Genomic DNA, 14,341 nt, shown 5'->3' with positions numbered 1-14,341 from the left:
TCCGGAATCTACAAGAGGCGAGAAGAGACGAGCAACAGCGGGAACGCACCACGGAGCACCGTGAAGTCCCGGGAACGGAAGATGAAAGACGCCAGGAGAGGTCCCCTGGCACGCCTCCGGCGTCCCGAGACAGGAGGGCCTGAGGACAGGAGAGGTCCCCTGGCACGCCTCCGGCGTCCCGAGACAGGAGGGCCTGAGGACAGGAGAGGTCCCCTGGCACGCCTCCGGCGTCCGAGACAGGAGGGCCTGAGGACAGGAGAGGTCCCCTGGCACGCCTCCGGCGTCCCGAGACAGGAGGGCCTGAGGACAGGAGAGGTCCCCTGGCACGCCTCCGGCGTCCCGAGACAGGAGGGCCTGAGGAGGGCACTGCCTCCCACGGCCTGCTCGGGGTGCCTCCAAGCTCTCGTTCTCCTCGGGTCTCGATAGGCACACATTTAAGTGTATGCATAACTTTTAAGAAGTTCCACAGTAAGCTAGTCTTCCCGCTGCTTTTTCGAAAGCTTACTGACCCCGTGGCCATGAACGCGGGCCGGGCGTACACTGACCCTTGCACAAGGCTGCCGCTTCCCTCGGCACCTCAAAGCATCAGCGACAGTCATCAGACTAGACGTGGGTGGGGAAGAGCATTGCTTAGCTGCCCCCGCCGGGGCAGGGTTTTCTGAAACTTGGGTAGAAACGTGAACACTGAATTTATTTTTAAAAATAATAAAAGTAGGGAAACAAACAAACAAAAAAGGATAGGGGGTTCCCACATGCTCCCCGCCCCCCCCCCCCCATCAACCACCTCCCCCACAGTGCGGCACATCCGCCAACTGATGAGCACATTTTGGAGCACTGCCACACAGCGTGGACGACCGTTTACGTTGCACTTCACACCCTCTTCCAGTCCATTCCATAGTGTCTTTTGAAGCACAAACCTTTATCTATCATTTGTTCTCTTGTTGCTTGTGTTTTGGGTCTCCTATTTAAGAAACCATCCCCTAATCCGAGGACATGAAGATTTATACCTGTGTTTCCTTCTAAGAGTTTTATCATTTTAGCTTTACATTTCTGTGATCCACTGTGAGCTAAATTTTGTATGTGGTGTGAGATGGTTGTCCCAATTCATTCTCTTGCACGTGCAGATCCAATTGTCCCAACACCATATGATGGGACACATAACACATGGAACCTAGGATTCCTATAGTCATCAGCTATTTTTTAAATTAATGCATTGTCTCCCCAAGCAGGTTTCTAGTCAAGACACAAAGAATGAGTAGCAAATGAAGGAAACATCAATGTATACAGTGCTTTCGTTTTCTATTGCGATTGTAACATATTACCACAAACTCAATGGAAAACAAAGCAAATTTATTTTTCAGTTCTGTAGGTCCAAAGTCAGATATGGGTTTCACTAGGCTAAAACCAAGGGGTCAAGAGGGCTGCATTCCTTTTTGCAGACTTAGGGGAGAGTCCTTTTCCTTTCTTTTTCCAGTTTCTAGAGGCTACCCATATTCTTTGGCTCATGCCCACTTCCTACATCTTTAAAGTCAACAATGTTGCATCTCTCTGGCCATTCAGGAGTAGTCAAATCTCCCTCTGCCTCTCTTCTTCTGCCTCCCTCTTCCACTTTTAAGGACTCTTATGTTTACATTAGGCCCATCTGGATAATCCAAAATAATCTTTCTATTTTAAAGTCAGATGATTGGCCACGATAATTCTATATGCAACTTTAATTCCCCTTTGCCATGCAGCATAATATATTCATAGGTTCTGGGGATTAAGATGTGGACATCTTTGGGGGACCATTATTCTGCCTACCATATACAATTTAGTGTGTGAGTCAAACTGATGATCAGCGTTCATTAGCTATGTAATACTCTTGAGTTCAAAATAAATTTATTGGAATCCGATAAACATGAATGGCATTTTGATATTCATTAATATGTATTTCAATTTTTAAAACATTTTCCATTTCTCAATGATTATTCAGTAGCAACAAATTTCTTTAAATTATATATTTGGAAATATAATTTGACCTGTCCCAAATCAAAGATACTTACCCCTTTTGGGTTAGACTACACATGTATTATTTTAATCACAATGGAATGTAAAATTCAGGTCACCAAGACCTGCAAGTATTTACTTATGTTGGAGGTGACCAGAGAGAGAAGCCAGGTTGCTCTCTGCAAATTATTTTGGGCCATCCCACTCTAGAGAGGAAATTGGGGTGTGCTGATCTTTAAGTACAAGATGCAGTGTACCGTGTTGAGAAATTCATTCCCTGGGATTTAATCACATTAGCTCTGGCAAGGGTCAAGTCTAAAGGCCATAAGTTAAAGGTCATATTTCTACCTATATAGATAATAGACAGTGGGAAAGGACAAAATCCTTGGGAAATCTTTAAACAAAGGCCTGTGATTTGCATATATTATTCATTCTATCTTAACCCAAAATGCAGATATAGCTACCAAGAAGAATGCTGTGATTGTGGGTATAATTGTTCAAGAACAATGCTATAATTTAAGACTTTTTACTCCATAGGAAGAAAAATTGTTACTTGGCAGAACAATTTTTAAATTCCCATAATACTTCTAATGTGTGATTGTATAACAGTCACATACTGATGCCTATTTTAGTGTGTTCAAGCAGATTCAGAATCCCAGCAGTTCTATGAGAGATCTAATTTTCAACTTTCCTTATACTATATGCCATGGCTTAAATCTAGGCCTTCTGAATTGGCATTACTACCATATTTCTCAAACTGTGTTCCCTTTCCCTTGAATATGTCATGTACTTTTCTCCAGGTCCAGACATATCAAGGTTCTAAACTGCACATGCTGGATACCAACATGTGTCTCATAAATTCATTAGCCCATGTTCCACAGTTCACACATGCATGCTGCACACATACACATATACCACATGCTTGGAAGATCGTTCTTACATTAGTATAGAGGATAGGCTGTCAACATCCAGTATCATTTTCAGATGACCCTTGCCCTAAGCCAGTGCTTCTCAAACTTTAATGTGCATGGGAAACAACTGAGGATCTTGTTAAAATTTAGGTTCTGATTCAGTACAACTGGGTTGGGGCCTGAGCTGCTGCATTTCCCCAGGCGATCCTGCTGCTGTTCGTCTGTGAACCCTGCTAGAGTAGCAAAACCCAAAATGACTTTCACAATTTTTATTAGCTTTTTACAGGAACCCAAAGTAGAAAACTGCTTCGCCTGCTCCAGACCTAATCTTTTCATTCCCACTCTTCTTTTTGGTGCTTTTCTCCTTCATGTGTACTATCCTGACATCTGTCTAGTCAGTATGGTTTTGTTTGTGTGTTGGATGCAGTTAAGAAATGCACACTGTATTCTCCAGGGCATGTATACAGGGTACATAAAATGTTTGGATATTTTCATAGTGGTTTCAGTTAAAAGCAACAACTGAGAGAGTGCTGAGTTCCTAGCCAGGGGAGCTCTATCACATTCCCCAGTGGAACAGCAACAATCCGCCAAGTGCAATGGCAAAGACCAATAAAGATGGATGGTCCAACAATGAGCCCTTGATACTGATGGCTCCAATTAAGAGCCTGTGTGCCTGAAATATGAAATATGAACTAGACTTAAGGGTGCCTAAGAATTACCTCCTGAGAGCCTCCATGTTGCTCAAATGTGGCCACTCTCTGAGCCAAACTCAGCAGGTAAATGCATTACCTTACCCCCAGCGTGGGACATGACTTCTGGGGATGAGCCTCCCTGGCACCAAGGGATTACTACCAAGCACCAGCTGACGATGTAACTAGAAAAAGACCATGAATAAAAGGGTCAGCTCAGACCAGCAGAACATCTCAGCCTATATGTAATATCAGGCATTAAAAACTGCTTTTTGACCTTCAATAAAAGGGGGAAATGGAAAGGACAAATGAGTTTATATGGCTATGAGTCTCCAAAATGGGTCAGGCAGTCATCAGAGGAGTAATGCTTACGCATGCCTCAGCAGGGTACCAGAGACAGCCAAAGTAGATAGAAACCCTGGTACTGGTTCTCCTAAGGGCTACGAAGACCCACAGGTTCTGTGGTCATGGCAGATGGCTCTGGAGTTCAGGGCCATGTCATTTGGCCCTACTTTGGAATTTGTTTTCCTGAGTGTGATGAAGTTGGACTCAGATATGACCTTTCTACACATGCCTCTTCTGTTACTTGTACCGGACCTGTGGTTGGTGTTTGGGTTGGTGTATACTCAGGAGACCTGAATCTCTGGACTGTCCATGTGACTGCCATGCCCTGAGCCTCAGCAGACTTGCAACTCCTACGCTCTGGTTTATTGGACTTACCCCGGCCAGCTAACAGGGAGGTGAAGAAGATCAACCACCACACCAGGGAGCCAAGAGCGCCTACGACTGCAAGCAGGAGAATTGTATCCATCATCCATATGGAGTCTAAGCCCCCTTTGATGTAGAGGGGGGCTGGACTTAACCATCCCAGGATTCACAGGATGGAGGAATAGAGTATAGATTAGAGTGGACTTACTGGTGTTCTGCTGGGGAACTACTGTGATTAGTAAGGGAAGAAATTGTAATCTGATGTGGAGAAAGTGGCTACAGTAACTGCTGATGGTAGGGAGAGGTAAGAAGAGATATGATGTTGGTGTATTTTCAAGATTTGGAGTTGTCCTGGGTGGTGCTGCAGGGACAGATGCTGGACATTGTGTGTCCTGCCATGGCCCACTGGGTGGAATGGGGGAGAGTGTAGACTACAATGAAGACCACTGTCCATGTGGTGCAGCGGTGCTCCAAAATGTATTCATCAGGTGCAGTGAATGTGCCACGATGATGGAGGCTCATCCCCAGAGGTTGTTGATGTGGGAGGAGTGGGGTGGGGTGGGGGGGTTATATCAGACCTCATATTTTTTTAATGTAACATTTAAAAGGAAATAAAGAAAAAGTCAATAAATTTTTAATTTTAAAAAATGCACACTATAATCATCGCTTAGTGCAAAAAAAAAAAAGAAATGCACAAAGTAAAATTAGAAAGAAGATATGATTGGGAGGAATTGCTTTTCACTCTGTCTTCACTTTCCATGTATCTGTACTAATCCCTCCCTACAGGTCTTCTTTGGTAATGTGGATTCATCTGGGATAAAACACAATATGTTTAACCCTCCAATTATTGCTCGGTATATCCGTTTGCACCCAACGCATTATAGCATCCGCAGCACACTTCGTATGGAGTTGATGGGCTGTGATTTAAACAGTAAGTGCCAAGTCATCCATATTCTTCCCTCCCCACCATGGGTACGGTGACCAACCACCCTAGTCCCCTAGACTGCGGGAGGGGCAGTTCTCAGGACATGGAACTATCCATGCTAAAACTGATACAGTCCTGGAAAAACCCAAAACCAAGTCACCCAAACCATGGGATAATATTCCCCCGAGCAGCCGTCTCCTACACTACAATTAACAAGGCAGAACAAAGTCAAACGGCTGAGCCAAGCTGAGCTGACTAGCAGACAGGAGACATGTTAACAATAGCAGAATCTGTGCAAAAGTAAATACTTGAGAAATAACACCATGATGACAGTAGTCCTAGAGTGTCAGTGGAAGCAGCCCAGTGGAACCTAGGTTGCAGCAAGTTCATGTAGTGACATTCTCCTTTCATTTCTTTGAGGTTGCAGCATGCCACTGGGAATGGAGAGTAAAACAATAGCAGATGCACAAATTACTGCCTCATCTTACTTTACCAATATGTTTGCCACCTGGTCTCCTTCACAAGCCCGACTTCACCTCCAGGGAAGGACCAATGCCTGGAGACCACAGGTAAGAGCAACAGACTTGCCATTTAACTGACCCAGAGTATGGATTAGTGGTTGGGAAAAATAGGCAAAGCCTTTATTTCTTCAGAGGTATCTCTGCCAATTGGTTCATTCCAAAAATGTGTGTCAAGGAAGGTTAATTATGGGCAGAAAACCCCACAGACATTTTGTGGATGTTCAATGTGATTTCACATGGCACTCACAGGGGAAATTATCCCTAACTGAACTTCCTAGAAGAAGAATCTCTATATCATGTACTGGGTGAATATCTGGAAAAGAGTTTTAGTAGCTTACGTTTTACACAGAAATATCAACAATTATCCTTCCAGTTTTCTCAGTGCCTTAAAGAAAATAGTCACAGCCATGTACAATGCATTGGGCACAGTCCTTTCCCGAACCACTCAGTATGTGATTTCAATCACTGAGAGGATTTTTAAGAAGAATTAGGGCGGCGGACTTGGCCCAGTGGTTAGGGCTTCCGTCTACCACACGGGAGGTCCGCAGTTCAAACCCCGGGCCTCCTTGACCCGTGTGCAGCTGGCCCATGTGCAGTGCTGATGAGCACAGGGAGTGCTTTGCCACACAGGGGTGTCCCCCGCATAGGGGAGCCCCACGTGCAAGGAGTACGCCCCGTGGGGAGAGCCACCCAGTGCAGCCTGCCCAGGAATGGTGCCACACACACGGAGAACTGACACAACAAGATGAAGCAACAAAAAGAAACACAGATTCCCATGCCACTGACAACAACAGAAGCGGACAAAGAAGCAGCAGCAAATAGACACAGAGAACAGACAACCAGGGTAGGGATGGAAGGGGAGAAAAATAAATAAATAAATCTTTTAAAAAAAAACGATGAATTAGTTCTGCTCCTCCAGGAGTTTACTTTAACCAGAACAGGTTGTACATCACATTGCCAAATTTTTTATATGCTAGTCACTGCAAATATATTTTTTCTAGATAGACAATGACTATATGGAAATCCACATAAAGGAAGTCTATATATGGCTCATATATTCATTCAGCAAACATTTACTGGGCACCTATTAAGTGACTGACTCTGGGGATACAAAGATGAACCATGTAAAATTCCTGCTCTCAAGTTGCTTAGAGTCTAATATGGGAGACTGACAAATAAACAGACCATTAAAATGTAAAGTAATAAGTGCTTTGCTAAGGCTAAGAAGGGATTTGGGGGTTTCTGGGAGCAAAGAGTGACCAAAAGGATACTAATCCAACACTAACTTTCCTCAGGTGAATAACCCAAACGAGTGGTTGCAAGTGGACTTCCAGAAGACAATGAGAGTCACAGGAATAGCTACCCAGGGAGTGAAATCTCTCCTTACCAGCATGTATGTGAAGGAGTTCCTCATCTCCAGCAGTCAAGATGGCCATCACTGGACTCTCTTTCTTCACAATGGCAAAGTAAAGGTATGCTGGTCTCATAGGAAAGCCACAAAACCTCTCCTAAAGCTTGGCATCCAGAAACATAATAAGGTTGACATGTGATCAAACTTTCAGGGTAAAATTTACAGTAACTATGGTAGCAGAAAATCATGAAAAGCATTCTAGGAGAACACAGTGATTCTTCACATGGAGGTATAATACCAGGTGTTGATTATCCTCATGGATGTTAATGTCATACAGGATGGTGAGAATCAGAATGGTGAAGATGAATGAGAATTATTTATGAAATGCTCAGTGGTGTATATATCCTCATCAGCAACCTAGATTCCCAATGCCTGTTGACCTAACTTCAATGATCCAGTCTTTATTCTTGATCTGGATTTGCTGGGAAGGTCAACAAATTGTGTTTAGAAAACATGACTTAAAAAGACTTGCTTTCCCATGAGTAATGGGGGAAGGAATAGCTCATCTCTATGGTCTCTTGTACCTTGTTTTTCACCAAGAACTAACTGGAATATGGCCCTTAACAACCTCTCTAGCACAGTTTCTTGCTACCTGCCCCTTTACTCTCTAAGCTCCAGTCATACTAAGAGATTCTCATGTCTCTAAATACAGAAAGTTCTTTCTCACACAAGGCTTTTATACGTACTGTTCCTTCTACATTTTTCTAGCTACCTCTCACTGCCCTTTTTATCTGGCTCATTCTTCAAATCTTAGGTAAACATTACTTCCTCCAAGAATTTCTTGAGCCTTCAAAGCTGTACTAAAGACTTGGTTCTGGAAGTGTTATGGACTAGAATTTATTTATTTATTATTTTTTTTTATTTTAACACATTTTTTTTTAAGATTTATTTATTTATTTAATCCCCCCCCCCCCCCCCCCCCGTTGTCTGTTCTCTGTGTCTATTTGCTGCGTCTTGTTTCTTTGTCCGCTTCTGTTGTCGTCAGCGGCACCGGAAGTGTGGGCGGCGCCATTCCTGGGCAGGCTGCACTTTCTTTCGCGCTGGGCGGCTCTCCTTACCGGGCGCACTCCTTGCGCGTGGGGCTCCCCCACGCGGGGGACACCCTTGCGTGGCACGGCACTCCTTGCGCGCATCAGCACTGCGCATGGGCCAGCTCCACACGGGTCAAGGAGGCCCGGGGTTTGAACCGCAGGCCTTCCATGTGGTAGACGGACGCCCTAACCACTGGGCCAAGTCTGTTTCCCGGACTAGAATTTAGACAACAGATTGTCTAAAGGAAATTTCCATCTTAAAAGGGCTATATCACTGAGAGTCCATATTTCTTAATGCATTGCTACATTTGAATGACCATAACGGAATCTCCAACCTCCCCAATGACTGACAGCAGAAAAACAATGAGTTTTTTAATCCCCCCTCCCAACCTTGTGGCTTTTTTTTTTTTTTTGCTTGCTGTCTGCTCTCTGTGTCCATTCACTATGCATTGTTCTGTGTCTGTATTTACTTATTCATCCCCATCCCCTTGGCGGCTTATTTGTTGTCTGCACTCTGTGTCCATTCGCTGCACACTCTTCTGTGTTTTACTTGTCTCCCTTTTTGTTGGGTCACCTTGCTGAGTCAGCTCTCTGTCGCAATGGCAGGCCAGGCGGCACTCCACAGCGCTGGCAGCCGGACCTGTCTTCACAAGGAGACCCCAGGACATGAACCCAGGGCCTCCCATATGGTAGATGGGAACCCAGCTAATTGAGCCACAGCCACTTCCCAACAATGAGTTTTTAATTCAAAATAATGAGGTGAAACTGGATCAGGAAGAAGTGAAAAGTGAGCAGATGTAAAAGGGAGCAAACTCCCTGAGGAAAAATTACTGTTTTTATGGTTATTGGGAGACTAAGCCTTGGGGGAAATGCAAGGAAAACTAAACCTGAGACTTCTGCATTAAATGAGGATCTCCAGAAGAGAGTTAAAGTGGTTGCAAATCAGTAGCACCCTCTGGCATCTCTAGTCCACTCTGGAAGAAAGCATCTCCAGTTTAGATCTCCAGAATTTCTACATATTTATATAAAACAAATATAAGATCATAAACTTAGATCAACAAACATGCAAGATGACCTTGATTACAAATAAGCAGAAACAACTGATGCAGATTTAGAATCTGAAGAACATCAGTTATTAACATTTTCAGATGCATAATATGAAACAATTATGCATAAAATATTTAAAGCAATAATATATGGAAACAAAAATAAATAACAGATTATCCAAAATTATTAGGGATTTTTGAAAAATGACAACTTTTAAAAATGAAAAATATAATTGTTGAAGATTAAAAGCCAAAGAATAATTTAAATAGTAGAGTAGGCATAACTGAAGAGAAAGGTAATCAATTGGAAGATATATCTGAAGAAATTGCCCAAAATGTAGCACAGAAGATGAAAATTATGATAGAGAATGTGAGACATAAAGTATGCAAATATAAAGTCTAACATATGTATAATTGGAGACCCAGGGTAAAAGAGGAAAATAATGAAGAAGGGACAACATTTAAAAGTTGCTAAGAAGTTTCCAGAACTGATGAACAATATCAATCCACAGATTCAAGAATCGAAACATCCCAAGTATGATAAATAAAAGAAAATCTACAACTATCACATGATAATTAAATGGTTAAAAAAATCAAAGACAAAAAGGAAATAGGAAACTGGGAGGAGAGATATCACTGAAAATGGCAGAGTAGGGAACTCCAAATATCTGAACCCTCCACTAAAACTACAATTTAGCTAGCCAAAACAGTATCAGAAACAATTTTTTTGAACTCCAGAACCTAATTTAAAAATCTCATAACAGCCAGGGGATAACTTATTGAAGAAAAAAGCTGCTAAATTCCTACATTTAAGGAAATAACTGTCAAATCATTAGCACCACCAAGCTAATGAAACAGAGACTTCAGTAACCAAACATGACAAAAAATATTCTACAAAAAAATAGGTTAGAAAAGTCACTAAAATAAATAATACAACCTGTAACAAGCAGCAACAACCAATCCTGTAGATGAGAAGAATCTAATTTCCAAAGTTACCTCATTATAATATTCCACATGTCCAGTTTTCAACAACAAAAAATATAAAGCATGTGAAGAATAAAATATGGCCCATTCCAGGATAAAAATAATTACCAGAAACTGTCCCTGAGAAACCCCAGACATTGGATTTACTAGACAAAGATTTTAAATTGACTGTCTTAAATATGCTCAAAGAACTAAAGAAAACCAATGGACAAAGAACAAAAGGAAAGCAAGCGAATAATGTCTCACCAACTACAGATGATCAACAAAAAGATAGAAATTACAAAAAAAAAGAACCAGCTAGAAATTCTGGAGATCTGAAGCACCATAATTGAAATAAAAAATTCACTATAGGCTTTCAACAGCAGATTTAAGTAGGCAAAGAATCAGCTTGAAGATGGGTCAATTGAAACAATCCAGTTTGAGAAACAGAAATAGAAGAGAATGAAGAAAAATGAACAGAGACTAAGGGCTCTGTGGGACACCATCAAGCATGCCAACATATGCATTATAGGAGTCCCAGAAGGAAAGGAGCTAGAGAAAGGGGAAGAAAGAATATTTGATGAAATAATATCAAAAACTTCCTAAATTTATGAAAGACATGACTCTGAACACCCAAGAAATGCAACAAATTCCAGTATGATTGTGCTGGTTGGAGTTATATACCCCAGAAAACATGTTCTTAAACTTAATTTGTTCATGAAGAGAGTTCAGGAAAGACTGTGTAGAAAAGAGGAAAGATCAGTGTAGAACCTAGTGGTTGGAACACAAATAAAATCAATCCGAAAAGAGGAATTCCCATTCTGAATGGTGAAATAAAAATGGGCCTAAGACCTTCTGGATTATAGCACTGGCTTCTGGGGAATTGAAAGAAAGGGGCTTAAAATTATGCAGGACTAGAGGTAGCAGTCCTGGAGGCTTGATGATGAACAAAATAAGAAAACAAATGGTGGAAATTTAGCATTCTATGAAAACAAAAATGAATCACAAAATCACAAGACAAGCAAACCTCTTCCTGTCCCATCTATTAAAGAAACTGCACTCCAATTTATCAACAGTAGAGGGTGCTCCTGTAATAAGAAATCTAGTAGGATGTCCAAAGCTCATACCACTGCCTAGATAAAATTTCCTCTTTTGCTGGAACAAGAAAATGTAAGAAATTTTTAAATGAACAAAAATGGCAGATGAAGTAGATTGTATTGCTCTTTATTTTTAATGTCCTCCTTCCTTGTATGCTCCATTCACTTTGGTTTTAGCCATGTGGCTTATTCTGACCAATGGAATGTGAGCACACATGACACACACCACTACCAAACAGAGGCTTTAAATGTGATTATATGCTTGTCTCAGTCTCTTGGGCTTCTTATCTCTGCCAAGAGATAAAAATATCAAGGCTGGGATTGCTCCTTCAGTCCGGATCCCAAAATGAGAAGACACATATTACAAAGCCTCAGCCTATAACAGAGCTGCAGCTAACCTAGAGCCCTCTTGTAGCTGGAGAAAAAAAAATGTAAGTCACTGAGATTTTAAGGGGGGTTGCAACTAGAGCAAAAGATGACTAATACACCAGAGAGCATCTTCATGAATATAACATCCACACAACGCTACACAAAGGAGAAAACAGAAAATGAGAATAAAAGCACTTCATCTGATGAAATCCCCCCATAAAACTACAAAGCAGGGGAGGGATTGTGAGAATATGGCAGAGTAGGGAGCTCCAGGACTCAGTCCTTCCACCAGAATAACTATTAAACAGGCAGGAACTGCCTGAAACAACTATTTTGAAACTCTGGAGACCAGAACACTGTACAGGATCCAGGGACGAGCAGGAGGAGGAGGCTGATAAATTTTGGTAAAGACCAGTAAAGTGCTCTCTCCATGAGGTGGCAACTGGCAACAATCTCTCACTCTCATGGCAGGCTACTGTGAGATCCAGACCCTGGCTAGCTCACTGGTGACAGAAAGGGACATAAAAATTATCTTCCCCAAGACCAGGGGTGGGCACAACCAATCACTGCTCATGCTGGGGGCCTGGCTATTAGGATGACCATTGTTTCAACCCTCCCTGGACAAAGACCACAGCAGAGGAGAATTAAAGATGCTATGCTTCCTCAGAGCTATGGGAGACAGTTAGTTGAAAGGCTGTATTTTCTGGGTAGGACAAAAAAGTTCAAATTTGGGGAGCTGTGGAAGAAGTTTTTGCCATCCTTCCTGATCCCCTCCCCACATGTAAGGGTTAGAAGCTGTATGGGCCCCCAGAAAAGTAAGATCTTAAAGCTAATCTATTCTTGTGAGCATAAACTTATTATACGTAGGACATTTTGATTAGGTTACTTTAGTTAAGGCATGGCCTAGGTGGGTCTTAATCCTCTCACTGAAGTCCTTTATGACACAATGAAATTCAAAGAGAGAGGAAGCCGTGGAAGCAAGAGGCTGAAAGCAATGAAACCAGGAAGAGAAGGGAGAGGGCAGCAGATGCCACCATGTGCCTTGCCTTACGACAGAGGAGTCCAGGATTGCCAGCAGCTGGTCTTCAGGGAGAAAGCATTACCTGATGATGCCTTGATTTAGACATTTTTCTCAGCTTCAAAAATGGAAGCTTATACACTAATAAATTCCCATTGTTAACAGCCAACCCATTTATGGTATCTGCTTAAGCAGCTTTAGCAAAATATAACAGATTTTGTTATCATGAAAGTGGAGTGCTACTATTGCAAATACCAAAAAAAGTGGAAGCAGCTTATTTATTGGTGTATTAGTCAGCCAAAGGGGTGCTGATGCAAAATACCAGAAATCTGTCGGCTTTTATAAAGGGTATTTATTTGGGGTAGGAGCTTACAGTTACCAGGTCATAAAGCATAAGTTACTTCCCTCACCAAAGTCTATTTGGAGCAAGATGGCTGCCGACGTCTGCGAGGGTTCAGGCTTCCTGGGTTCCTATGTTCCTGGGGCTTGCTTTACTCTGGCTTCAAGGTTCCTTCCTTCCTGGGGCTGGCTTCGCTTTCCTCTGTGTGCTGACTTCCCAGGGCTCCAGTTTAAGTCTTCAGCATCAAACTCCAAAATCAAAACTCCAGCATTAAAAGCCCTCAACTCTGTTCTTCGCCTTGCCTTTTATCTGTGCGTCCCCACCCAAAGAGAGTTGCTGACTCAGTGCCCTAATCATAACTCAATCATGCCCAGGTACAGATCAGATTACAAGCATAATACAATATTTCTTTCTGTAATTCATCAATTATATCAAATTGCTACAATCAGTAAGGAAACAGAGAACTTGAATAATAAGATAAATGACCTAGATATACATACATAGAACACTGCATCCCAAAACAGCAGGATATACATTCTTCTAAAGTTCTAATGGATCATTGTCCAGGATAGAGCATGTGGTGGGTCAAAAAATAGGCCTCGATAAACTTAAATGATTGAAATTATACAAAGCACTTTCTCTGGCTATAATGGAAAGGAACTGGGAAACAACAGGTGGAGAACTGGAAATTCACAAACATACAGGGGTTAAACAATACACATTTAAACAATTAGTGGTCAAAGAACAAATTACAAGAGAAATCAGTAAATATCTCAAGAAAAAAATGAAAATGAGAACAGAACAGATCAAAACCTATGGGATTCCAAGAGGGAAATTTATAGCCCCAAATGCCAACATTAAAAAAGAAGAAAGCGCTAAAATCCAATACCTAACTACACACCTAGAGGAATGAGAAAAAGAACAACAAAATAATCCCAAAGCAAGCAGGAAGAAAGAAATAAGAAAGACTAGAGCAGAAATAAATGAAATTGAGGAAGAAAAATAAAAACAAAGACAAGCAACAAAACCAAGAGTTGGTTTTCTGAGATGATCAATAAAATTGACAAACTCTTAGCTACCCTGACAAAGGAAAAAGAGAGAAGATGCAAATAAATAAAATCACAAATGAGAGATGGACATTACTACTGACCTCACAGAAAAAAAAAAGATCATAAGAGAATATGATGCCAACATTAGACAACTTGATGAAATAGACAATATCCTAGACACAAATGAGCAAACTACGCTCACTCTAGAAGAAATAGAAGTCCTCAACAAACCTATTACAAAGTAAGAGATTGAATCAGTTTTCAAAAACCTCCCAAC

The 14,341-nt window shown here is 41.7% G+C and overlaps 2 protein-coding genes across 2 annotated transcripts in view; one reads left to right on the top strand and one right to left on the bottom strand.

The window, feature by feature from the left end:
• F8A1 (coagulation factor VIII associated 1) overlaps positions 1-520 on the bottom strand; it is a 4,763-nt gene extending 4,243 nt beyond the window's left edge. Inside the window, 1 exon segment of the mRNA XM_071213248.1 lies at positions 50-520. Within this exon segment, the coding sequence (XP_071069349.1) occupies positions 50-520 (471 nt within the window).
• Positions 1-14,341, top strand: part of F8 (coagulation factor VIII) — a 382,001-nt gene that overhangs the window by 345,882 nt on the left and 21,778 nt on the right. The window contains exons 23-25 of the mRNA XM_058291449.2: positions 5,081-5,225; positions 5,640-5,788; positions 7,036-7,212. Of these exons, the coding sequence (XP_058147432.1) occupies positions 5,081-5,225; positions 5,640-5,788; positions 7,036-7,212 (471 nt within the window). The remainder of the gene's footprint in view (positions 1-5,080; positions 5,226-5,639; positions 5,789-7,035; positions 7,213-14,341) is intronic.

Source organism: Dasypus novemcinctus, chromosome X (genome assembly GCF_030445035.2).
Source record: "Dasypus novemcinctus isolate mDasNov1 chromosome X, mDasNov1.1.hap2, whole genome shotgun sequence".
Lineage (NCBI taxonomy): Eukaryota > Metazoa > Chordata > Mammalia > Cingulata > Dasypodidae > Dasypus > Dasypus novemcinctus.
This window is presented reverse-complemented; position numbering and strand designations above follow the sequence as displayed.